The sequence below is a fragment of the Dama dama genome, chromosome 15 (assembly GCF_033118175.1).
Source record: "Dama dama isolate Ldn47 chromosome 15, ASM3311817v1, whole genome shotgun sequence".
In the NCBI taxonomy this organism is placed as follows: domain Eukaryota; kingdom Metazoa; phylum Chordata; class Mammalia; order Artiodactyla; family Cervidae; genus Dama; species Dama dama.
This window is the reverse complement of record NC_083695.1, coordinates 79,067,504-79,093,324: the sequence shown is the minus strand read 5'-3', so window position 1 is coordinate 79,093,324 and position 25,821 is coordinate 79,067,504. Positions and strand designations below refer to the sequence as shown.

Sequence of the window (25,821 nt, the reverse complement as noted above, 5' to 3'; positions counted from 1 at the left end):
GCTTAAAGTCATTGAAAATACAAAGCACTAGATCACCATCTAGTTTAAAATAAGAAAGGTCGAGCCAAAAAGGAAGTCCAATCAGTTAATACCAGAGGATGCCAAGTGCCTATTACAGGAATACAGTTTATTTAGGTTAAAACAACAACAACAAAACACCCAGGCAACTGTGTGATATATGAATGTCTCTAACTATTCTTGATTTTAATACTGAATTTGGTTCCACTAAAGTTCCCCTCTTGAGGTGAACTGTTATATCTTATCTCTTTCATAGATGGCCATTGGTGCCAAGCTTGTTGAAAGATATTATTTTGCAAATACCTAGGCTTTACCTTTCACCCAAATGGAAGCCTTACTCAATAAATAAGCAACCTGATCCAGGTCATGAAGTTAGATATCAGAAAAAGGAGGATATTGCAACCCAAGTTGACTGTGGCTCCCCCACCCCCACTCAGATTCCCCTAGACAAGGAGGCCTTTACTTCCTGGTTCTTTTAGCTGGGGTCTTGACTCATGGACTTCCTAGGCTCTCTTTTCTTTTCCTCACTGAGAAGAAAACTCTCATACAGCATATTCATAATCGTGCTGCTATGGTATAAATTAAGCTTATGAACGCTGTCCTTCACTTATTGCCTCTTTCTCTCACACAGTGGTATTTGTAACTCACGAGCTGTAGGATTTCCAAAGCTGAGTGATTTGTAATGTAATACTTCTAGAATCTCCAGAGTAATTTCAGCATTAGTTACAAATAAAAGTTGGCTCTCTGCATCTCTTAACCTTGGGAACATGAACCTTTAAGATGAGGAGATCAAATACCAACATTCCCCTAGGACTGCTGTGCACATCTGCATTTCTGGACATAGGACTTTTTTTGTTCCTAATCAACTGTAATCTCACTTCATAACTCCTACTCTTGGCTCAGTGCTACCTAGATTTCCAGGCAAGCAAAGAAAGGAGGGTTGGGGATTTTGTGCTTAGAGGTTTGGAAATTTGGCAAATGTTACACTAAAATGCAAGTATTTGATCTTGAACGTCAATAGAATGAGATTCAGTTGAAACACAAAGAAACCAAAGTGAGGCTGTAGATATTCCAAATCTGCACCTGTATTCTGATGTTGCCAGGTATTTGTACTAAGAATTCTGTGTACAGGGCAAAAGGGAATGAAGAGTTTCCCAAATTTTCCTCTGGGATCTTCCAACCATTCAAAGTAATTACTAATTCTTGCTCACATCTATGAGTCAGGCATCCAACAAGTGTTACTATTCGTGGCTGGTCTTATTCTGTGTTTAAATGATCTGATCATTAGTCTCTGCATCTGGGTCCAAACTAGTTTAACATGGAAAGTTAGTTCAAGGATTGTAGTCACCTTTAAGTTATCTTTAAAGCAAGCTAAGGTGATACCTTGAGTTTATTAACATATGCCTATGAAAACTGCCCTTCCAATTCACCAAACTCAAGGTTGGCATTCTTTATACAATTTCCTAAACACTGACCTTCCAGAATCCAGTCATTGGAAGGACTGACACTGAAGCTGAAGCTCCAATACTTTGGCCACCTGATGTGAAGAGTTGACTCACTGGAAAAGACCCTGATGCTTGGAAAGATTGAAGGCAAAAGGAGAACGGGGAGTCAGAGGATAAGATGGTTAGATAGCATCATTGACTCAATGGACGTGAATTTGAGCAAACTCTGCGAGATAGTGAAGAACAGGGAAGCCTGGCATGCTGCAGTCCATGGGGTTGGAAAGAGTCGGACATGTTTTAGCAACTGAACAACAACAAGAATCCAGTCAATGAAGTAGAGTTTATTTTCAAATAATTTACCATCCACTGAAATTCCTTTAGACCTGAAAGCCATAGAATTTAAGTGATTCTTATGTCCAGATAACTGTTAGCACAGGTTACCTGTAAAAGGGCTTCCCAGGTTGTACTAGTGGTAAAGAACCCACCTGCCAATGCAGAAGACATAAAGAGAGGTGGGTTTGATCCCTGGGTCAGGAAAACCCCCTGGAGAAGGAAATGTAACCTATTCCAGTGCTCTTGCCTGGAGAATCCCTTGGACAGAGGAGCCTGGCAGTCTACAGTTCATAGGGTTGCAAAGAGTTGGACACAACTAAAGCAAGTTAGCACACACCTATAAAGGGACATTTCCATGAAGATTAGACAGGCAGCCCATTTTATAGGCTTGCATTTCAAGGGGGGTACAGACTAAATGTGGATTTAATTTACAGATGCTTTCATACCACAGCCATAATCTTTTATTTCTTGCTATGTTTACCCATTCTATAATGTCAAAAAAAAAAAAAAAAAAAAAGAAACAATCACACAGCAGCATAATTAGGAATTATTAGGGGACGAACATACTTCATTCAAAATTGACTTATACTATAGCTGTAATTTGTCTGTGAACTCATTTATTGTTGTTGGTTGAAAGCCAATACGAGTAGTGACTAAAAAGTATTTGTTTTATTTGGAATTAGGCTTGTGTTCAAATTCTAGTTCTATTACTTATTAGTTCTTGATTCTGGGTATGTTCATTATACTTCTTAGACCTTAGTTTCCTCAGCTGTCATATTGGTTGCTCTCAAGACGAAGAGAGACAATTTACTAAAAAGTGCCTAATATAGGATGACTCATAACTATTTCTCAATAAATGGAAGTTACTTTTCATTTGTCAGTATCTTTCCCCCTCTGTAAGCTCTGGGATGTGATGAGATATTTCTGGTAATTCTGTGTATGTCTAACAGGATTTGGTTTTGTAACATTGTAGGGAAAACACTGCTTTTAGATGTCAAGGGACTAGCAGTGAACAGCCAAGCTTACTACTCATTGGCTATGCAATTTCTGGCAGAGTTCTTAAGGTATTTGTTCTTAGTTTGCCTCTCTGTGGGATGGGGATATGCTTACATCCATCTCAATAGGAATGTGGAAAGATATGGATAAAACAGAGTTTATAACCTGTAGGCATGGCTTGTTGTTGCTGTTATTGTTTAGTTACTAAGTTGTGTCAGACTTTTTGCAACCCCATGGACTAGAGTCCGTCAAGCTCCTCTGTCCATGGAATTTCCAGGCAAGAATACTGCGGTGGCTTGTCATTTCCTTCTTCTCCAGAGGATCTTCCCGACCCTGGAATTGAACCCGCTTCTCCTGCATTGGCAGGTGGATTCTTTACCACTGAGCCCCCAGGGAAGCTCAGAGCACTGTTTAGACTTAGGTTACTGTCATTTATTTTACTTGAATTAAGAGTAATTGAATAGTAATTTGGGGGCACTTACTACATGCTGGACACTGAGTGATTTATAAACACCGTATCATTTAATCCTTACAACAACTCAGTAAAGTAGGCATTGTTATTCCCATTTGTCAGATGTGGAAACAAGCTGATTCGAACCCTAGTAGTCTGGCTCAGAAACCCACACTCTAAACCACTGTCACGCATAGGATCCTACTCTCTTAGAAGAGCCAATCTTTTGTGAATCCACCAATGGCATCATCTAGCAGGTCAAAGTGAAGAGGAGGCAGTCACCTTGCCTAAGAGGACGGAAGACATCACAGAAACAAAAAGAAGAAGATCCCAGAAATCAGACTCATGTGAGCAAGGTGAGGCCACACTTTTCCCAATTATATTCAGATTTCTTTAACACAAATACCACACTTCTGTACATATATTTTCAGCTTTGCTGAAGTTGCCAAGTAAGATGTAAGAGAGAAAAAAATAAAAACAGCTCAATTCTACATTTGGCTCTGAATAAGAGCTTATAGAGTGTAGTAGTTTGGGAAAAATACAAGTAGACCGGCCAAGGTGAAAAACAATACTTTTGTGACATGTCACACACTTGGGCTGAAATACTCGAAAAGGCCATCACTTGGGGGTGTGGTAGATACGAAGGGCCGTAGCCACGGTCACCTCTGGGAAGATTCTCTGCTCAGTCAGACTGAGGGCAGACAACAGCAGACATCATCTTGTAGAAAGAGCTGTGACTTTACTGGACACGCGTCTTTGGCCGAATGCTCTGAACCAATGAAACTTTAGAAAATGCGATCCAAGACAATACTCTGCCTGTGCTCGCCAGTGAGAGCAGAGAGTGTCAGAGCATGTGTTTAAGCATATGTGAACAAAGGGCGTAAAGATGTGTGAGACGGGTGTTAAAACACCAGTTCAAACATGTGTTTAACCATGTGTGAGCAAAAGGGTGTTAAGCCATGTGGTAAAGCAAGTGTTAGAGCATATTCGATTACAAATGTTTCTCATTTGGCAGCTTAAATTATTTTCTGCCTAATCCAGTGTTGCTAAGCAATAGTTCTGTGTTGTTCTAACTGAACACAATAAATTATTAAACTTAGGGGGGAAAAAACCCTGAAGTTAGACTTATTTTTTCCCGTCTTGGTTTCATTACGAAGAATTTACATCTGTAGTTTTCAGTAGACTTAGTGGTGTTCTGCTACAGTAAGCAAAAACTGGCGTAACGCTCCTTGTGTGGGAAGGCAACAATCAGACTAGGATAAGACACGCCTGGTGTGCTGAGACGGTGTTCGGGAAGAGTCAGCAGCATATGAGACTAATCTCGAGACTTGATAAACCACAGGGTCACTGACTTGGGGTGACTACTCCATCTAGGGCACCATGCTATAGCTAGGATTCTGTTTTAATTATTAATTTTTACTGGAGTACAGTTACTTCATAATGTTGTACTAGTTTCTACCGGACAGCAAAGCGAGTCAGCTCTCGGTATACCAATATCACCCTGCTTTGGGCTTCCTTCCCCTTTAGGTCCCCACAGAGCACTGAGAAGGGTTCCCTGTGCTCTGCCCAGGTTCTCATTAGTTACCTACTTTATACAAAGTATCAATAGTGTATATGTGTCAATTCCAGTTTCCCACTTTCCTCCCACCCACCCTTGCCTTTTGCCCTGGGTATCCACACATTTGTTCTCTACATCTGTGTCTTTACTAGGATTCCGTTTTCTTTTTTATTATTATTTTCAATTTTTAAATATCTAGAACACTGCTCTAGAGGACCCGGACTCAGATACTGACAGTACAATGTGATCGAGACCAGCTTTCAAGTTTCTCTGACATTATTTGCTAAATATATCAGCTTATGTATCTACAGTGCTGCTGGAAGTTTCCTTTCTAAAGCAAATGAATCATCTTATGTTAAAATGGGAATATACAACCCTGAATGTAATTTTAAAAAGAATGAAAGTAGACAAAAATCAGAGTTTGCTATCAATGCCGGCAGGGCAAAGAAAAGTTTAAAACAGATATACATATACTAATACAGATAAAAAAAATTTCAGGTAGCTATTTTATTTTCTTGTTAGGAAACAAAGTGATAAACAAAATTAAACCAGCAAACCAGCTTAAACTCATTCATTTATGTTTTGGAAGTGAATATATCATCAAATATTCTTCTTTTATTTTTTGTTAAGAACAAAAGACAAGCAAAAGATCTGCAGGTTTAGGTTTAAATTCCATTTCCTCAGCAGTATTAATTAAAATGACTCTTTCTGTTAAATTGTACAATGATTTGCATGTAAATGCTATTTGATTATGCCTGTAAAATATTTTTGATCATTCTGAATAAAGAAAAATAGATATAACCATTAGAATCAAAATATTGCCTTCCCAATCACCTTTTGCCTCAAGATCATGGAATGTTTTACCGAAACAAAAACTGGCAAGAGAGAAACAAACAATTAAAGCTAGTGTCTTCTGTCAGCCACCCTTGTAGCAGAGGTCAAAGAATTTTTGAATACTTTTCTCTTCCCCTTCACTTGTGTCACTTAATGATTTGTTCATGCGGTTCAGTACAAACTCAAGAAAATACAATTCCTCAGCAGAAAAAAGCACTGTCTCTGGGTGCTGTGACCCCTGCTTAAACAAATTCTAGATTGCATACAGACAAAGCAATGATGATTATTTTTTCTTCTTGGAGACTCAGCCCAAATTAAGAAAACTAAGGAAACAGAACCTGACCAAGGAAATAATGGAGGGAGATTATGCAGAGGCTTTCTTAGTTTATGGTTAATAGTTTTATTTTTATGTTATTTTTTATCTTTTGGCTGTGCCATGTGACATGCAAAATCTTAGTGCCCTGACCAGGGATTGAACCCGTACTTCCTGCAGTGGAAGCTCAGACTCTTTAACCACTGGACTGTCAGGGAAGTCCCAATAGTTTTATTTTTGATCAAAACAAATATACTGATGAGCAAATTCATTTCAGCAATCTCATCCTTCTTTATTATTATGGTGTCTTATTTTCAATAGTGCAAACTATTTATTTTCTGTCAATACTGAGTATACACTGATATCTGAAGCTATTTCACTGAGGTTAGTCTTCAAATGCTAATAAATCAGGCTCAGGAAAAATTTCTATATTACAAAACTCATAAAATGTCCCTAAATCTCATGGGCTAGAGGAAAAGCTATGAAGAACGGTGCTCAGAACCAGCTGGGATTGTTTGGTCTATTTAACTGGAGTTAATTGGAGGCCCCTAGTCTTCAGCCAAATAAGCAAAGAACATACCCCATTTTACAGAAAATAGAAGAAAATAAACAGCCCTGATGGCGATATTGACCTTGAGATCACACTTCTGAATTTCTCTCAATGTGCCCACTTGAATACACATAATCATTTACCTTAACTTACACTTTTCTCTAGACATGAAATACTCAATAAACAAAACTCACTGGAAGCAAGGAGAAAGAAGAGGCTCTTTCTGAACAAACAGAGCACTTTGTACAATGTTAGGTGGAGTAACATGGTCCTTAACGAATCTTGCATAACACTTTGTACTTTAATCAAACTTTTCAGAAGGCAGCAAATATGATTAGAAACAGAATTTTAGCCTCTTCTGCTTTCTAATTGACCATCATTAACCTCAGTGGGATGTGTCATGTGCAGACTAAAAGGGCTATTGAAGGAGTAAGTTTCCCCAACTTCACAATAATGGGCGTTAACTCCAGGGCTATGGGTGAGGGGACATGCCTGCCCAGTGGGCACACAATGCACCCTCAACACTCTTTCCCTCTGCTTTGAGCTGTGGATAAGCCTGCCAAAAATTCTAAACAGTGTAGGGAGGAACTGTCCGTAACAAATCGGCGCCATACTTGCAAAAGTTTAATGTATAGAGAGCATTTGCAATGTCCCAAATTGAGACTGGGTGATCGAGGTTGCAGCACTTTCTTTTTTATAAACAAAACAACCTCACCAATTGTGGGAAATAAGCAAAACCAATGCAAATTAACCAACAAGATCATTTATGTTTTTCATCTAAACATTTTAAAAGTGTATTTTTAAAGGGCTTAAGAAAATTAGATGTTGTTAATATAAGTACCTATGCCCCTGTTCTTCTACTCAATCTGGATCTAACCAATGTTTAAGGAATTCATCAACCCCCAAATCAGAAATCTTGAACTTTCAAAATACATAATTAAATGCTAATACTTCAATCTGAAATTATATCAGCAAATAACATGCAGGAAAGTTCAAGGTAGGTACTATGCTAAGATAAATATTTCTCTAAGACCCACCTTTTCATTTCTGGAAACCAATGGAGAGACAAACCTCATGTGTTACATTTCCTATGTAACTGAAATCAGTGGAAGATTAATGTATAACTTATAGTCATTCAGTTATAAATAATTCAGTTATAAAATAACTGATTTATTTTGGAACATTTGTTTTCTGAGATTAAGACTGATTACTTCTTAAGGTTGAATCATCAAACTTTGTTTAAAGGAAGTGAGAAGTAAAAACTTACTCAAAATAATTAAATTAACCCTCACATCTACAAGCATGCTTCCAGACATTAGAAAGTTTTCTCTTAAATGTGTTTCCTTCCAGGTCTTTTGGAAAAGGGAAATGGCAACCCACTCCAGTATTCTTGCCTGGAAAATCCCATGGATAGAGGAGCCTAGTGGGGTACAGTTCATGGGGTCATAAAGAGTGAGACATGATTGATCAACTAACACTTCCAGATCTTTATTAAAACGCAAAGAGTTACATGGGCAAGGTTCATTATAAACCAAAACGTAATAGCTCACCTGGTCTTTGATCATTTGTTTGTTCATTCATTCATTCGTTCACTCACTCATTCATTCACTCAAATACTTCTTCAGTGTCCATTCTGTCCAAGGAACTAGTAAGGTACAGGAAGTCTAGAGCAGGAAGATTCAGTCCTTGCCCTCAAGGAGCATAAATGCTTTTGGGTGCGACAGAATAAAGCGGGCAACTACAACACAGGACTAGTAGGTTGGGACTGCGGAGGGAGGGGATAGCCTGCATTAAAATGGATAAAGCACTTTAAGTTTGGAATCAGGTGTTCCCAATTCCTCAGCGGGGCAGAGACTGAAGAGCACACATGGTCCCAAGAAAATGCTGCTTGTGTACAGAGTCTTGGCCCACCAGGACCTCCTACATCCCCAAGGGTGTGACTCGGGAAGGAGCAACAGGGCTTTTGAATTCACTTTTTGTACCTCCTCTGGGAAACTGAGATGATGACTTGATAGCTTCTTCTTGCTTTTTCTACTTGGAAACTCTCTCTTCAAGTTCTTTTTATTTTCCATGAGCCTCATGTCAGGTAAATTTAAAATCATCTTATAACTCACCCCCATCCTGTTCCACCTTTAGAATAACATGAAAACAATCATTTTAAAAAGTTTTAGGAGGTAGAAAAACAGGCATCACTTCACTTCTACATGTTTTGAGACCATGTCTGAGTGCTTAAGTTATCAGAGACTAGAAATCAAAATAGAGAAAACAGCAAATATTTCTATTTGCTAATGGCATTTCACTTGTGATAGTGAGAGAAATTCATTCATCAAATTTCATTCATTCATTTGTTGAATGTATATTATGCACCAGGCACCAGGCTTACTGACATGGTGCTACAGACATGAAGGCCAGTCCTCCCCTCTAGGGACTCATAGTCTAAGGGGGGAGATGGGAAGGAACCCCACAAATACAGCACAGTGAGGGGTCCCATGGTACCACGTGCAGACCACTGCAGGGGCGGGAGCTGATGTTAGTCAACACAGAGAGGATCACTTTTAATTTTAAATATTTTTGAACAGTCAACATTTTATTTAAAACATTTAATTATGCATTTACTTTAACATGTGGAAAAAATGCATAAGTAACACACTTGAACCATTATTCCATGGATAATACTCTGTGGGATAATGCTAAGGAATATATTTAAGTTGAAAAAAGAAGTGTGCCAATTTAAAGAAAAATAGCAGTGGAGATACTAGACAAGAAGACAAAAAAAAAAAATTGTGATGTACTACTCTGATCACTGAAGTTTGGGAAATAATGCTGTTGAATTTAGGTAAGTCAAAAAGGATGATACTTCATAAGTTTGGAATCCTTAATGTATGTTCCCTGGACTGAAATAAGTTGCCATGAGGCAATTTATGTTCTAGGAGGACACAGGTCAGGGAAGGGCACTAATGGGGCCTGGGGGATTCAGAGGGGTTTCCAGAAAGAGGAGGCTTAAAAATAACAAGTTGTGCTGGAAAGCTGTGTACCTACTAGGACCAATCATTTGCAGAATTGTTTAATCTCCTGATTGGATGGAACATGAGAATTCATGTTATCTGTAATTAACTTTAAAATGTGTTGTTGTTCAGTCACTAAGTCATGTGCAACTGTGTGCAGCTCCATGGTCTGTAGCCCGCCAGGTTCCTCTGTCCATGTGATTCTCCCAGGCAAGAATACTGGAGTGGGTTGCCATTTCCTCCTCCAGGGGATCTTTCCAACCCAGGGATTGAACCAGCATTTCCTGCATTAGCAGGCGGATTCTTTACCATTGAGTCACCAGGGAAGCCCAACTTTAAAATACTTCCATATATATACACATATATATAGTGTGACATATATGTGTGCATTGGTTTTAATCCACACTCAGTGGATTTATGATTGAAATGGCCGAATGGGAATGCATTGTTTAGTTCAGCTAGGAGACTAATGAAATACCATATTCCAGAAGCAGCTCTTAAATTGTTAGCAGCTATCTTCATCTTATAAATTAGTTACTCTCAATTAGCATAACTAATAATTATTAATGAGGACATTAAAAATGGTACTGAAGTTATGTGGACTGGTTAGAAACATTATCATCAGCATGCACAGCCTGCATGGGAAGGGCACCTGCTTCTAGTGACCCCAGTTGCCTATTTCCCCTGAATTGGAGTACTCCACTCAGGATTCTGACTCAGTCCTGGTCCATCCACTTAAGGCCTTCCCAGGTGGCTCAGTGGTAAAGAATCTGCCTGCCAGTGCTGGAGACATGGGTTTGATCCCTGGGTTGCAAAGATCCCCTGGAGGAGGAAATGGTAACCCCCTCCAGTATTCTTGCCTGGGAAATCCCATGGACAGAGAAGCCTGGCGGGCTACAGTCCATGGGGTCGCAAAGAGTTAGACATGGCTTAGCGACTAAAAGAACAACAACATCTACTTAAAGGAGGAGTCTATCACCTGACTTTGACTAGAAGGTTCCTCCTATTGCTAGAATATTCTCACATCAAACTTGAGGGAGCTTTTCCTTCAAGTTGCCGGCTATCAATGCACCCTCCCATCGGAAGAGAGGACAGAAGCATGGTGGGCCCATAGGACAGGTGGAGGGCCATTTCTGTGCCTGCTTGCTAAAACATGTTTCTAGGTGTGGTAGAGTTCTGTCTGAGATTTGCCTTCGCTATATTACTCCAGAAACAGGTACAGACCTCCACCACCATCAAACCATCTGTCTCCAACTGCAGCTGTGATCTACCAGGAAGAAACGGATAATTCTTTAAGGCTAAATGTGCCAGGCAGATCTTAGCTAAACCTCCTGCAGAGAGGTTAAGTGATTTGCCCAAAATCACACAGCTAGTTGGTGATAAAACAGAGTTTAGAACGCTGTGCTTCTTGTTACCGCCTTCTCAGGCAACTGATGATTGAAGACCAGGTTTACTCAACTGGATTATGTAAGGAACTTTTAAACAATGCACAGGCTCAGGTCTAGCTCAGGAGATAGTGATTCTGGAGGAGAGCTGTGGGAGGGACCCAGGTGTCCATGCTTTTTAAAATTTTGCACAGGTGCCTCTGATACACACACGTACAGTTGAGAATCACTGTACTAGACCATGGTACTAATAAGTATCATCTAGGGACTTCCCTGATGGTCTAGTGGTTAAGAATTCACCTGCCAATGCAGGGGACATATGTTCAATCCCTGGTCCAGGAAGATCGCACGTACTTCAGAGCAACTACTGAGCTGGAGCCTTCAAGCCACAGCTACTGAGCCGTGAGCCTAGAGCCTGTGGTCCACAGCAAGAGAAGCCACTGCAATAAAACGCCCACATATCGCAAAGAAGAGCAGCCCCTGCTCACTGTAACTAGAGAAAGTCCTCACATAGCAATGAAGACACAGTGTAGTCAAAAAAAAGAACAGTTTATAAAAAAAATTAAGTACCATCTACCGAACATTTTCTCTGGGCTTGGCCCTGTGCTTGACATGCTCTGTATTATTTCATTTTTACCACAAACCATTAAAAGAGGTATCTGCAGCATTTTACAGATGAAGAAACTCATGCAGAGAGAAGTTAAGTAACTTGTTCAAAGGGATAGTTTACAAACGGCAAGACTGAGAATCTAGATTCACCTCCTCTATGGATATGTTCTCAGCCATGATATCTGCCGCATACCATGGGACAGGGTGCCGCTCAGAGTTTCTAAAGCAGGGGTCACGAATCACCAGAGAGAGGTGGATGATGTAAATGATCGAGATGGTCAAACAGGAACCAGAGTGTGCTGGAGACCACGTGCTCCTCTAAAAGTTTTTGAGTTTTAATTGCGGGCAGCTATTTTGAAAGTTTTAAGAGTAACTCTGCAGAGAAACTGGAACTCCCATACATTGCCATGGGAATGCAAAAAGGTTCAGTCACTTTGGAACCACTTTTGCAGGTCCAAATTAAAATCCATTTTAATTTATGAAATTAAAATATATACATACCTTATGAACTGGCAGTCCTACCCCTAGATATTTACTCAACAAAAATGAAAACCTAAAAAACGATGTGTGCACAAATGTTCACGGCACCATTATTCATAATAGCTCTGAACTGGAAGCAACCTACAGGTTCATAAACTGGTGAGTGAGAAACAAATTGCAGCATATTTCTACTGTGGAATATTACTCGGCCATTAAAAGGAATGAAATACTAATACACACAACAACGTGGATGAATTTCAAGATCTCTATGTTGACTGAAAGAAGTCTTACACAAATGATCATGTGCTGTATAATTCCATTTATGTGAAACTCTAGAAAAGGCAAAACTAACAGCAGAGAGCAGATCAGAGTCTGCTTGGGACAGGGATGGAGGAAGTGAACTGAGTGCAAAGGGCCTGACTTTTTAGCGAGAGAACTGGTCTCTGTCCAGATGTATTGTGGTGGTTACCTAATTGCATCCCATGACCAAAATTCATCAAATATACATTTAAAATGTGTGAATTTTATTATATGTAGATAATATTTCAATTTTAAAAACAAACCCAAACTGTGCAGACTGGGGGAAAAAAAAACCAACTCTGCAAGCTGCTTACGTCCCACAGAGTTCCAGTTTTCAACCCCTGGTCTCAGTAGAGAGATTCCGATTTAGCTGCCCCAGCGGAAACACAAAAGATGACAAGTCATCCATCATCCTGGCCTGGGGAAAGATGGGGAAGCTTGCGTTCATCCTCCTTCTTCCATTTCTCCTCCATCAGGTGCAAAATGCTCCCATGCTGCCCCCTGGCTGTTCAGCACCTCCTGTCCCGGCACCCAGCTCACATCTCATTCTTCTGCTAACAAGGCGACTCCAAAACCACCCTTGCTGTCAGCCCTCCTCTCGGCCTCCCGTATTCCAGGCCATCCCTCGGTGCTCTGTGCAAGGCAGAGACAAACTTCACCTGGTTAACACCCCACTGAGCAGGTGCCAGGACTGATGCTGATTAAATTATCAAGTACCGACAGATGACAAAGACAATTTGTGAATCCTTAACCCAACTTCAATTATTGTCATTCAGTCTGTTAGGGAATACTTGGGCAGGAAATGGGGCTATTTCTAGAATCCACCATATTTATCTCCTCCACGCGGTGACCTGCCTGCTTTGTTTATAGACACACTTTATCACCAATATTATCATAAAACACCTTAAAATTAACACATGCAAGTGATCTGTGTGGACAGCATAGAACAGTACACATAGATCTCAGCACCCAATTATCAAAGTTCAGTGCTCTTAACCATTAGGTGGCGGAAGCCTGAGCCACATTAGAGTCAGCCCTTCAATTTTCTGGAGAACTAACGCATGCCAACCACATGCTGCTCAGCTTTTTTGAACCTCTATCAACGCCAATAATAACTTGATTAGAAAAGATCAACTACAAAACCAAATTCACTACGTATAGTAGTGAGAGCTATCATGTTAAGTTAAAGGAAAAGGCAGAACTTAAAATTGTACTAAAGTCACATAAAGGAAAATACCAACATTTAAGTAAAGACAAAAAATAATGAGGAAAAGATCATTGTAGGTGTGTTATGAGCACTTTCTTTTAAAAACTGTTCTCTTTTGCCCTGGCAACACTATTTGTGTAATAAATACAAATGGGAAATCGCACAGACAGGGTCCCCAGCCGGAACACTGTGCTTACCTGTCACCCATCGACCAGTTACCATCTGTGTTGACTGCTCATACTTCCTTCTCCGTATAGATCTGAAAGGCCATGGGATTTTGCAGTACTCTGCCAGGTACCTGCAAGTATTTCATCAGCGCTTTAGTCATGCTGATGAGGACAGCTACTCCTTCCCAGGCTGTCTGCTAAGCATTTCTATTTGTAAATGGAAATACTAAAAGCCAGAGAACTTGATTAACAAGGCAGGTGTGCACCTAGAAAGAACCCTAGTGCTGAGAGGGAACTTTCAATCAAGAAATTTTTAGAAAGTGATGTCTTGACAAGGCACATGGTTAATACATTTTTTTCCCCAAAGCAAAACTGGGTTAAAAATTTCAAGTCCTATTAAAGCAAAATTGTTGCCAGAAAAAAAAAGGGGGTGGGTGGCGGAGATGATAGTAGGTCCAGGCCAATTTCAGTCAATGTTGTGAAATTTGAATCCAGGCTATCCAGCCTCTCTGATCTGTGGCCTCCTAAAATCCTCCAGATTCTAGCTCCCCTCCACCCCCAGACCAACCTATTCTCAGATTATGTCACATGCAGCAGAGCTGAGACAAGTTATAGGAAGCCCACACAACACTGAAGAGACAGCAAAGCCTAACAATTAAGAGGACAAGCTCTAAAGGAATTGTTCTGAGCACTGGCTCTGGATGGTACTTTCAAAGGCACGGTGTCCCAAAAGAAAAATCCCACCTTTTGGTGGAAGTCTATCCTGCCTACACACATAACCACCTACATTTCCAACACCTGTCAGAATGCTTAGAGAAACCCCATGAAACCTGTGATGTTCAAGAGGAAATTAGAACTTGCAAAAATTAAACAGCAATGTGCTACATAAAAACAATGAAAGAGTTTGATCTTTTAAGGCCCATTCTGCCCAGAGGACATAGTAGGTGCTCAATAAGAGAATAATAATGAGAAGAACAAGTGGAGCCTGGATTTTCAGGCCTCTTATCAGTCAAGCTTTTATCTCCCCAGAGTGTGGCGGGGGCAGGGTGGGCTGGGAGGGAGATGACACTTCTGCACAGCTGTAAGCAATCTGAGAGGTGATCTACTAATTGTTAAAACAGGAGCCCCAGAAAACGAAAGGCAAAAATCATAGAATTGACAACAGAGCTGATCTGCATTATCTGCCATGTCTGCCTTGCAAGATGCTACTTCTGTTTGTTTTCTTAGTCTGGAATCTCTTAACTTTGCCTGGGTAAATCTCACCCCTCCTTCAAGGGCCATTATAAATGCCCTGCCATCCATGAAACTCATCCTAATTCCTCCAAGTTGGCAATGATCTCCACTCAGAGCTGCACACGGGGTTTCTGCTCAGCATCCATCTGGAAGTCGTGTTTCCTCTACACTCCTCATCCCTCTTCGGTTAGGATGTGAGTTTTCTGAGGGCAAGAGCCATCTTCCGTCCCTACATACCCAGCAAAGTTCCTTGCAAAGGAACTTGCAAAGTGTGGAGTGAATTGTTGCTTAGTTGCTCAGTCATGTCCGACTCTTTGCAACCCCATGGACTGTAGTCCACTGGGTTTTTCTGTCCATGGGATTTCCCAGGCAAGAATACTGGAGTGGGTTGCCATTTCCTTCTCCAGGGGATTTTCCTAACCCAGGGATAGAATCGCTATCTATTGCATCAGCAAGTGGATCCTTTATCGCTGAGCCAACAGGGAAGCCCATGGAGTGAATTATCATTTGCTTAATAAAAGCTTCCAGGATAGGAGCATTAAGAGGGGAAATCAGTTTCTAAAGGTAAGTCATTTTTATTGCTGGAGATTAGACTTTTTCTCTGGAGAGAGAGAAGAGAAACGGGAAGTACAGAATGCCGTAAGGATGCCTAGCCTACAGTAGGTGGGCTTGTATGAGGCTGTCACAATGAAGCACGGGGCAGACACGCCTCTTTTTCCAGATATATCAGCAGACTCCATCAATGAATACAGATGCCACAGCTGGCTTTGCCAGGCAGCATTTGGAATGACCCCCTAAATCCAGCCTCACTATATTACTTAGAGGGACACTTAAACCTCAAAGAAGATTCATCTAAGGAAAATGGCTCATGGGATTTCATTCCCCCTAAGGCTTCCATGCCTTATGTCAGTAGGTCATCAATAATTAAACAGTAACAGTTAAAACAAGACCACCCAAGCATACAGGCCCAAGGGTTGAGCTATAGAAATGGTTTGCATGGTCCTCTTATCTAGGGTGATTTTAAAGATCATCCATGGTTCCTGGTTTAAAATGGCACCAGCTTGATGGCTCTGGATGCTGCACCTATCAAAGTGCCCATTAAACTGGAATGAAAAAAAAAATGATGATAATTTATGACATCCAAACTGTCACCACAAGTTGTCAGAACCTGCAAGGATTTTCTACTGCTGCAAAAATGAATTGGGCTGAAAAATGTAAGCAGTAGTCCACCTCCCACGAAGTTTGCTGTGAGATAAAAAATGTGAGTTCTGTTACAACTAGAACCAAGCATCTGTCTTTCTTATAGTGGATGCTGCCACTTAGGAGACATATGAACTACTGTAGTCAATCCTCCTTTTCCACACTCCTCACCTTTCTTTTCCATAGCCAATAAGAAACTACAGTTCCTCGGTAAACAATAAATCAATACTGGGTAGTGACAAGCAAGGTATGGTGAACCCTGGGAAGCATGGTCTTCATAAGTAAAGCGTGTTTGCATGCAGTGGTAGAGGGTAAAGATGGGAAGGAGGTAACAGGTGTACAGCCAAGGGTTGGACACTTTTGATGCCAGAGTCAAGGAGTAGGGGAAGAAAGACGTCCCATTTCATTCCCGTGAAGACAGTCTGGAGACGGAGGGCTCTCTCTCGACAGAGTTGATCACATAACACTGCCATCCATTTGCAGACCCAAGAAGAGGATTTAAAAACTAACCAAACCAAACAAAAATGTGCAACAACATGAAGACGATGGAAAAAAAAGATCCTATAGAACAAGGGAAAGAAAATGACATCCTAAAGTGTCAGAGGGAAAATGCAATTCTGAAAATTGCGTGCTAAAGAAACCTATACATGTTTTTGAAAATTGTTTGGCTTCTTCAATAAAAACAGTAAGAGTATAGCCTTTATAAAATGAAGGGCAGAAAACTGTAAAGTAAAACCTGTGAGGTTTAAAAAAGATAAAAGGTTAAAAGATGAAGCAATGGATGGGGTAAAGAAGAGATTTCATAGAACCAGTAATAGAATTAATATTCACAGAGAAAATTACTGGAATGATCTATGCCAAAACTTTAATAGTTGATACTTGTCACTAGTGTGACTATGGATTACTTTCTCCCTGTTTCTTGATACTTATTATTATTATTTTTTACAAAAGTAAAGGTTTTTTAAATCTTTCAGTAGAAAAAGTTTTTAATTAGGAAAAGTATAATTATGAAGATGTGGTATTTTAGCAACACATTTATGATACAATATTAAGTCAGAGGAGCAATCTAACATCATACATGGATCATGACTGAAAGAATAAAGGGAAATACTTATATCAACAGAGTAGCTTGTTTTAAGGAAGAAGGATTACAACAATTTTTTTCTTTAAAAAATTTCTTTAATATATCTATCTTATGTTTCACAGTAAAAAATTGACTTAGAATGACCCCTCAAATAAAACGTTAGTCATATCCTCGGTGTGATGGCACTACAGAAAAAGAAATCCTTCTGATGCCAATACCTACTTTCAGTCCACAGTTTCCCAAAGACTATCAGGTTCACTTTCACGTTCAAACCAATTACTACTACTACAATTTAGGCTAAGTCCCTGGAGGATAGGGCCTTTTTTTTTTTTTTTGTCTTATACTCTATGCCTAGCATTTAGCTTAGTGTTGAGAAAATTGCAAAAGCTCATGAAATAATTGGTGAATGAACAAAGGAATAACAGAAGGAAAGACTATTCCATCTTAGAGATAGGTACAGCCATGGGTAAAAAGATTCTTTGCATTCATTCAGTTTTTACACAGCATCTCCAATGTTGAAAACTGCAAGGATGCTTTGCTACTAGAATTCTCATCATTCATCATAGATTACATGCTCCATGGAAATCCAGTCAGAGCCAAAACCTGGTGCCATATTTTTATTTCTCTTTTTCCATTTCAAAAGAAAAAGCTGTAGTTAATTCTAATTTTCCTGCAGGCAGAGGGAAAGGGAACTTTTCATGTGTGTGAAAGAATGGCACCCCCTCAGCCACCTGAGGACAGTTCCTCCCAGGAACACCTGTTTGCTCCAACTGAAGCTTGTCCAAATTGAGTCCTGGGGATCAGGAGCTTGCTCTTCAAATGTCCCACCATTCTACAATATTTATTCCCCACCTGTCTGATGGCCGTGATAGCTTGGGAACGCTCCAGCCAGGGAAAGCTGTTGCTTGGCCCTGACATGGCAGAGCTAACAGCATCTAATGTTTACCCAGAATCTGGTCTGAATCCAGTTACTCTGGAGTTCAAAAATAGCTCCTTTTCCTTTTCAGTTTATCAGTCTCAGAAAAAATTCTTAAGGAGGGCAGAGGTAAATAATTTTTTATCCTCGTGACCAATATGCTGCAAAAGCAAGTTATACCTTTCACTTTGCCTCTTAAATCTGATTTTTGGGTTTTCCACTCAGTGGCATGTTAAATAGTTGGCCATTACTAAAAATGAGGATTGGTAAATTCATTTTTCCAACATGAGAGCTACTGAAAATCCAGAAGGTAAAAATGCAATAAAACCGATCTTAAACACATAATTTAACATGCAATTCAGGGAAGGAAAAAGATGTCCATGTTAAACTCCAATTATAATGGTGAAATAATGTTTCATTTAAAAAATTCCAGCCATGAGAAAACTGTACATTTGAAAAGCTTACATAAAGCCTTATAAAATAAGAGACCTTTTATCTCCTCCAGATCCATGAGCCAGAAAATACTTTATCTACGCAATTTCAAGGCACATAAAAACCCTAGTGAATAAATAAAATGTTCTTGTTTTCTTTATACAGAAGCTTTAAAAATTATCCATATAAATAGCTTGGCCTTGAACAGACAGATTAAAAGAGCTAAAGGCTATGGCTTCAGATCACATATACAGAACAGAAAATGAATGCTTTTCTTCATTGGCTGGGCAAGTTTGCTACTAACTAGATTTCTATAAACCCATTTGATGAGAAAGATTTCACTGGAATATATGAAAAAAAATTCAATGTTTTAAAGTGATATACTTATCAACTAATTAATGGATCACAATAAAATAATCCATGTACTCTACCAACGTTCTTCACATCTATTCATGAATCTCAAGTATAGAAGCTATAGTCAATATGTAGTATAATTCCAAAGACCATAGAATTTTCTAAACACATTATTTTAGTCAAGGGTATGAAAGTTCTTAGTATCTTTCTAAAACTGGGGTAAATAAAATGTGTGAAAAGATTTTTCATAATTGTTTGCAATTATAAAACTATTTTTTCTATTGAGGTGCCTTCAAGCCTTTCTTATTTACTTGAAGAAAATCTTAAACTCTACTGCAATTAAAACAAATTCCCAAGAAAGATTTGGGTCATATTTATTTTATAAGCAGATGCAGTTACAAGTTGTTAACTTCCTATATACCCTCAACACAATTGTGGACAAATAAGATCTCTCTAACACCATCCTTCCTACCCTGGATTCAATTTCTGCCGCTGGAAGTTATTACTTTGAGGCTGCCATAAAAAGGGAAGCAGCGTACCTCATGGGTGGGTTAAGAATTAGGCAGCAACTTTGAGGATGCCGTCTCACCTATAAAATCGTAACTGACTGTGGGCACCAGGATTTCTTCTTCTTGTTGCAGCCTACAGCCTTTATCTCTCACTGACCATGAAGCACAAATGACTATGCACTGTTGTTTCTTAAAAACTTTAAGGTACCCAGGAGTAGAGTACTGAGTTTGTTGAATCTCTGGTGACTACCAGATTCCCTTTGACACAGTAAACATGGTGTACACATTTGCTATTGAAGAAGATGCTGCTAAGCTGTTGTTGCTAAGAACATGGTTTCTGAGGCTAATACCAGGGTATTGGTCCAACTCTGCCCCATCTTGATAGAATGACTTTAGGCAAGACCCAACTTTTGTAGGGCTCAATTATTTACGACATAAGGATAATAATGATGATGCCAAATCACAGACTTCCTCTGAAATTTGCATTCAATGATAATGTACGTGGATGTGCCTTACAAACTATAAGGCCTTATAGAGATTTTTAATTGTTATGATTGTCTTTAAGGACTTAATTTTGGTAAATGGTCTGATTTCCCAAAGGAAGGACCCCTGAAAAGTTTCTTGTTAAACTTTGTGGGAAATTCAAAATAAGTATTTCTTACAGACCAATACATTTCAAACATGCCAGAATATCAAAGCCTGTAAGTGGCACTTAGCTAAGACATTTGTACACAGTTCTGTAACAATGTCTCATTTCTCAACTTTTTTGGAGTTGGTTGGGGACTCTTTAGAAAATTTTTAAGGAAAATTCTCAGCATGATGCATACACACACATACACAAAAATTTTCAGAAAGTTCCAGTGGTTCAGAGACTCTGTGAAACCCTCCCTAGGATAGGGACCACTGCTGTACGCCCTGAGATAAAGAGCATGGTTTTTCTGAAAGTACTTGGGGATACTCCTGATTCAGACACTTTTAACTGATATAAGAATTAAAAAGCTGAGAGGATTTTTTTTTTATCATAAAATCATTAAGATATCAGAAGATGGACAATGGAGTGGCTATGTAAACTATAAGAAACTATGCTGTTCTTTCATAATTCTAAGTCTGTTTAACCTTCTTTTAAATTTTTTCATAAAATTTACCATTTTTGCATTTTACCCATTGATTGATAGTCATACTTTAGTTCCAAAGTCCTTCACACAATTTTACAAAAGAAGCCGCTAACTTTCTAAGTAGGCTACTGAGGTTAAAAAAAGAAAATGCCTCCTGTCATTTCAGCTACTATCTTGTCAAAAAATGTTGGAAATAATTTAAAAGAAGAAAAAGAAAACTACCTCAATTAATACAAGCAAGGTGACCAACTTTTGTAGTTTAAGAAATATTTTAATTACACTTCTGGATATTGAATATCTTTCTTTATAAACAGTGCTTTCTTTCTTTCTTTTTCTTTTTTTTCCCATGAATGCAAAGAATTCTTTCTTAACACCTAGATGACAAAAAAAAAATCTCAAGATGTACACAGTTGTTTCTTATTATGGCTTCCTTGGAAAACATTTCTGGGAAAGCACAATTCCCAGCCACTTACTTTGTTTACAACAGACAAAACTGCTTGTGTGGTATAAATAGGAGTCTGTCCTTAAATGCTGCTGAAAAATAAAATACAACCATGAAAAGGAGCTATTTCCTGCCCCCAAGGTGGCTTAAAAAAAAAAAAATCTTAGCTACTTTAGGAACAGTACCAAAGCATAAATAATAATTACCAATCACCACACAATAAAAGACTAATTTTACAAAAAAAAAAAAAAAAAGGAAAAAGAAAGAAAGAAAAAAAAGGAGCTACGTATTTTAAAGATGCCCTCAGAACTGTCAGCATTAGAAGATTTTGTTCTCCTACAAGATTCTGAAACCCCTTTTTGTCCTCTTGCATTTGCGATGTATATCTATAACTCGTTCTTGTTTGTGCAGATAAGCCTTGCCTTGTCTCCCTAACTGGACTTTCAAAAGAAGATTCACAGTTATTTGACTTTTGATCTGGGGAGCAGCTAGCTCGACCACCTGCACTGTGCATGGGCTGTTACTGAGCTTGCTTTGTCCCATCTTATAACACAGCGAGCCTTTTAAAATTGATGTGTGAATACACTAATTTACAATGTGAGCGTTCAAACAAAAAAATATGGTGGCGGCGGCGGCAGCGGCGGCGGCGGCAGAGCAGGAAGGGGGAGACGTGTGAAGCGGGAAGCCCGGGCACCCGCTTCAGGAAAGTTCAGATATTGCTCACTGCCTCTGGCGTCTAATGAAACAGATGGCCAAAGGCCTCCCTCAGCTTACAATGGAGCAGGCAGTGGTGTAATGTTGTGGGGGTCTGGAATTGGAAAAATGTTTGGTGATGGTATATGTTAATAAGTAGCTATTTACAAGGTGGGGGCGGCAGGGCGAGCTGAGGGCTCCATTACTTGTTTACAAGGAAGGCCCAGGGCTCCCTGCTTCCAGTTAACAGCTCAAGGCTGCATTCAAAGAAAGCGTTGACGGTGAAGGTGACATGCACTCTTCATATTCTACATTGCATTAAAGAATGGCATGCTTCCTGGGGATAAAAGGAAAAAATCACAAAAGAAAGGTAATTGGTGAATTAGGTCAAATTGTAACTCACATCCAAGGAAAATATCAATATAATATGCTTTTCCACTGTGATTAAATAATGGACAAAAATATTCTGTTACTGTGAAGTTACTTATTTTATCTTTGAAAGAACATGTTTACATGGTAGCCAAAGTGCAACGGATAAAAACCTGCGGGGGTTTCAACTAAAGGACATCCAAGAACCTAGACGTCAACTTTGAAACTATTCTTGACCATTCTTCCAAAGACTATTCATTGACCAGGCCCAGGCCCAGGCCGAGGGAGCATGGCCCCATGTAAATGCAATGGGGGTCCTGACCACCAGCAGCTTACGGTCTAGACCGAGACCCCTGAAGACAACTGGTTACATAGAAACTCCTCATTCTCCTCCGGGTAGAGATCTGACACAAGAACTGTCATCCTCACCCTGCTATGTGCCCCCACCCCACCTCCCCCTGTAAACTAGTCTATCCAGGCCTGTCTCAGCAGCCTGAAAAGCTATGGTTGACCTCAACTAAAGGCTATTCTCATGGGAAATAGATGGAGAGACAGTGTAAACAGCGTCAGACTTTATTTTTTTGGGCTCCAAAATCACTGTGGATGGTGACTGCAGTCATGAAATTAAAAGACACTTACTCCTTGGAAGGAAAGTTATAACCAACCTAGATAGCATATTAAAAAACAGAGACATTACTTTTGGCAACAAAGGTCCGTCTGGTCAAGGCTATGGTTTTTCCAGTGGTCACGTATGGATGTGAGAGTTGGACTGTGAAGAAAGCTAAGCACTGAAAAATTGATGCTTTTGAACTGCAGTGTTGGAGAAGACTCTTTTGAGAGTCCCTTGGACTGCAAGGAGATCCAACCAGTCCATCCTGAAGGAGATCAGTCCTGGGTGTTCACTGGACGGACTGATGCTGAAACCGAAACTCCAATACTTTGGCCACCTCATGCGAAGAGTTGACTCATTGGAAAAGACCCTGATGCTGGGAGGGATTGGGGGCAGGAGGAGAAGGGGACGACAGAGGATGAGATGGCTGGATGGCATCACCGACTCGATCGACATGAATTTGAGTAAGCCCTGGGAGTTGGTGAAGGACAGGGAGGCCTGGCGTGCTGCGATTCATGGGGTTGCAAAGAGTTGGACACGACTGAGGGACTGAACTGAACTGAAAGGCTATTCTCATTTTATCCAAAACTGTGGATCCTCTGATTGTGTCTCCTACTTTGCTTTCAGGCAGGACATTTTCTACCTGTCCGGTATCTATACAGGCATTTGTTGAAAGTCCATGCTTTGGGGGTACTAAATGATTACTGGCTTTGTTTTCTTTTTACACTTGGATACCCTCTGCTATTCAGCTGGCTGCACAATAGCATGGGGAAATATGTAAAACCCCTTAGGGATGAGGGAGAGGATAAAAAAGATCTACAAGAAGATGACAACATGGCCCTTAATAACTACAATATACACAAAGACTTCCCCAGTGGCTCAGACAGTAAACCGTCTGCCTACAGTGTGGGAGACCTGGGTTCAATCCCTGGGTCAGGAAGATCCCCTGGAGAAGAAAATGGCAACCCACTCCAGTACCCTTGCCTGAAAAATCCTATGGACAGAGGTGCCTGGAAGGCTACAGTCCATGGGGTCCCAAGGAGTCAGACACGACTGAGTGACTTCATTTTCACACAAAGCAAAGTAGAAGACGTTAGTGCCTTGTTTTTCAGTTGCTAAGTCGTGTCTGATTTTGTGACCCCATGAGAGAAGGACAAACTACCCTGAAGAGTCAGAGCAGAGATCATTTCTGGCTGGGAGAATGATCAGGGCTTGATGAAGATAATGGCATTTCACCTGAGATCCACAGTATAGACAAAAGTTCACCTGCAACATTCTGAAGAACACATCTGTTGTTTCTGCCCACCTAGTATCTATTATCCTTTTTAGTAAAAGCCCAGGATTTTTCTAAGGGAACTCCTGTCAGTTTGTGTGCCCATCCCCTCCATGAGGTTCCAGGCCTAAAATATCAGATTATAGATTAATGATATTTTACACAACCAGAGCCACCCAGAACCAGTAAAACTCAATGCTATGACTTTTAGGGGGAAAAAAAATAGCTAGATTCAACAGGTGTCACTGAAAGAGGTGGCAAAAGCCTTGTCTCCACAAGGAGGCACCCTGATGAAGGATGGAACCACACACAAGGGAGCTGAGAGGGGAGATGGAAAGAGCAACACCTGATTGTAATGACCTTTTGATTGCTTGAACCCTTAGATTCCACTGTGTTTGTAGTCACTTCTGCCCTTGAACTATTTAGTTACATGTGACAATTCAGTTCAGTTCAGTTCAGTTGCTCAGTTGTGTTTGACTCTTTGTGACCCCATCAACTGCAGCACGCCAGGCTTCCCTGTCATCACCAACTCCCGGAGCCTACTCAAACTCATGTCCATCAAGTCAGTGATGCCATCCAACCATTTATCATCTGTCATCCCCTTCTCCTCCTGCCTTCAATCTTTCCCATCATCAGGGTCTTTTCCATTGAGTCAGTTCTTCGCATCAGGTGGCCAAAGTATTGGAGTTTTAGCTTTAGCATCAGTCCTTCCAATGAATATTCAGGACTGATTTCCTTCAGGATTGACTAGTTTGATCTCCTTGCAGTCCAAGAGACTCTCAAGAGTCTTCTCCAACACTGAAGTTCAAAAGCATCAAAATAAAAGCTTTCTTTGTGGTCCAACTCTCACATCCATACATGACTACTGGAAAAACCATAGCTTTGACTAGAGGGACCTTGGTTGGCAAAGTAATGCCTCTGCTTTTTAATATGCTGTCTAGGTTGGTCATAGCTTTTCTTTCAAGGAGCAAGCATCTTTTAATTTCATGGCTGCAGTGACCATATGCAGTGATTTTGGAGCCCCCCAAAATATTGGAGCCCCCCCAAAATTATGTCCCTCTTTTGTTTATAGGCAGTTCAATGTGGCCTTCTCTTACTTGCATTCAGATCCCTGACTAATACAGGTGACAAAGAGAGAATATGCCATGTGGAAGTATGAAATGAAATCTAATGAAAATCTAAGGTGGGCTATGGAGATGGGAAATAGTTCATTTTAGTAGGGACAGAAGGTATATCCAGAGGGAGTAGCAGCAAATAAGACTAGAACATTCACTGGAAGACCCTGGGGGTGAGACTGAGGAGGATATGTGTCAGCAGGCAATGGGGAACCTTGGGAGGTTTCTAAGCAGGAAAGAAAACAGTACTAGGTTTGCACTTTGGAAGATGAACTGGCCAATAATATCTAGAACGGCATACAAGGGGATGAAGAGTCAGAGACTAACCCGGAGGCTCCCCTCCCTAAATTGTCCAGTGAGAGAGAAGGACTGAGCTTGAATGGGGCTTCCCCAAGGACTCAGCAGGTAAAGAATCTGCCTGTGATGCAAGAGACACAGGAGACGTGGGTTCCATCCCTGTGTCAGGAAGATCCCCTGGAGAAGGAAATGGCAACCCACTTGGCTGAGCAACTAAGCTCACACGTGGGAGCCTGAAGGGTCTCTCTGCTCTGGGCAGGCCTTGATTACTGTGGGCAGTTCAAGTAGCATTGTTGAGCAGAAAGGGAGGGTGGTGGTACCAGAACACGGACCTAAGGAAAGTATGAGACTTTATTTTTATCACTCATTTTTAATTTTCTAAAAATTACTAGGGAAATCTGGGAGTGAAAACAAAAAATGAAAGTTTACCCAATCAAAAAATGGGCCAAAGAACTAAACAGACATTTCTCCAAAGAAGATATACAGATGGCTAACAAACACATGAAAAGATGCTCAACATCACTCATT

General features: G+C 40.2%; 1 protein-coding gene across 11 annotated transcripts in view; it reads right to left on the bottom strand.

Annotated features, from left to right (window-relative positions):
- VTI1A (vesicle transport through interaction with t-SNAREs 1A) overlaps positions 1 to 25,821 on the bottom strand; it is a 368,978-nt gene that overhangs the window by 115,482 nt on the left and 227,675 nt on the right. For 2 of the 11 annotated variants that reach the window (XM_061162654.1, XM_061162655.1), the window contains exon 9: positions 13,682 to 13,782. The exons of the other annotated variants lie outside the window; for them this stretch is intronic. In XM_061162654.1, coding sequence (XP_061018637.1) covers positions 13,682 to 13,782 — 101 coding nt within the window. The remainder of the gene's footprint in view (positions 1 to 13,681; positions 13,783 to 25,821) is intronic. 11 annotated transcript variants of the gene reach the window in all.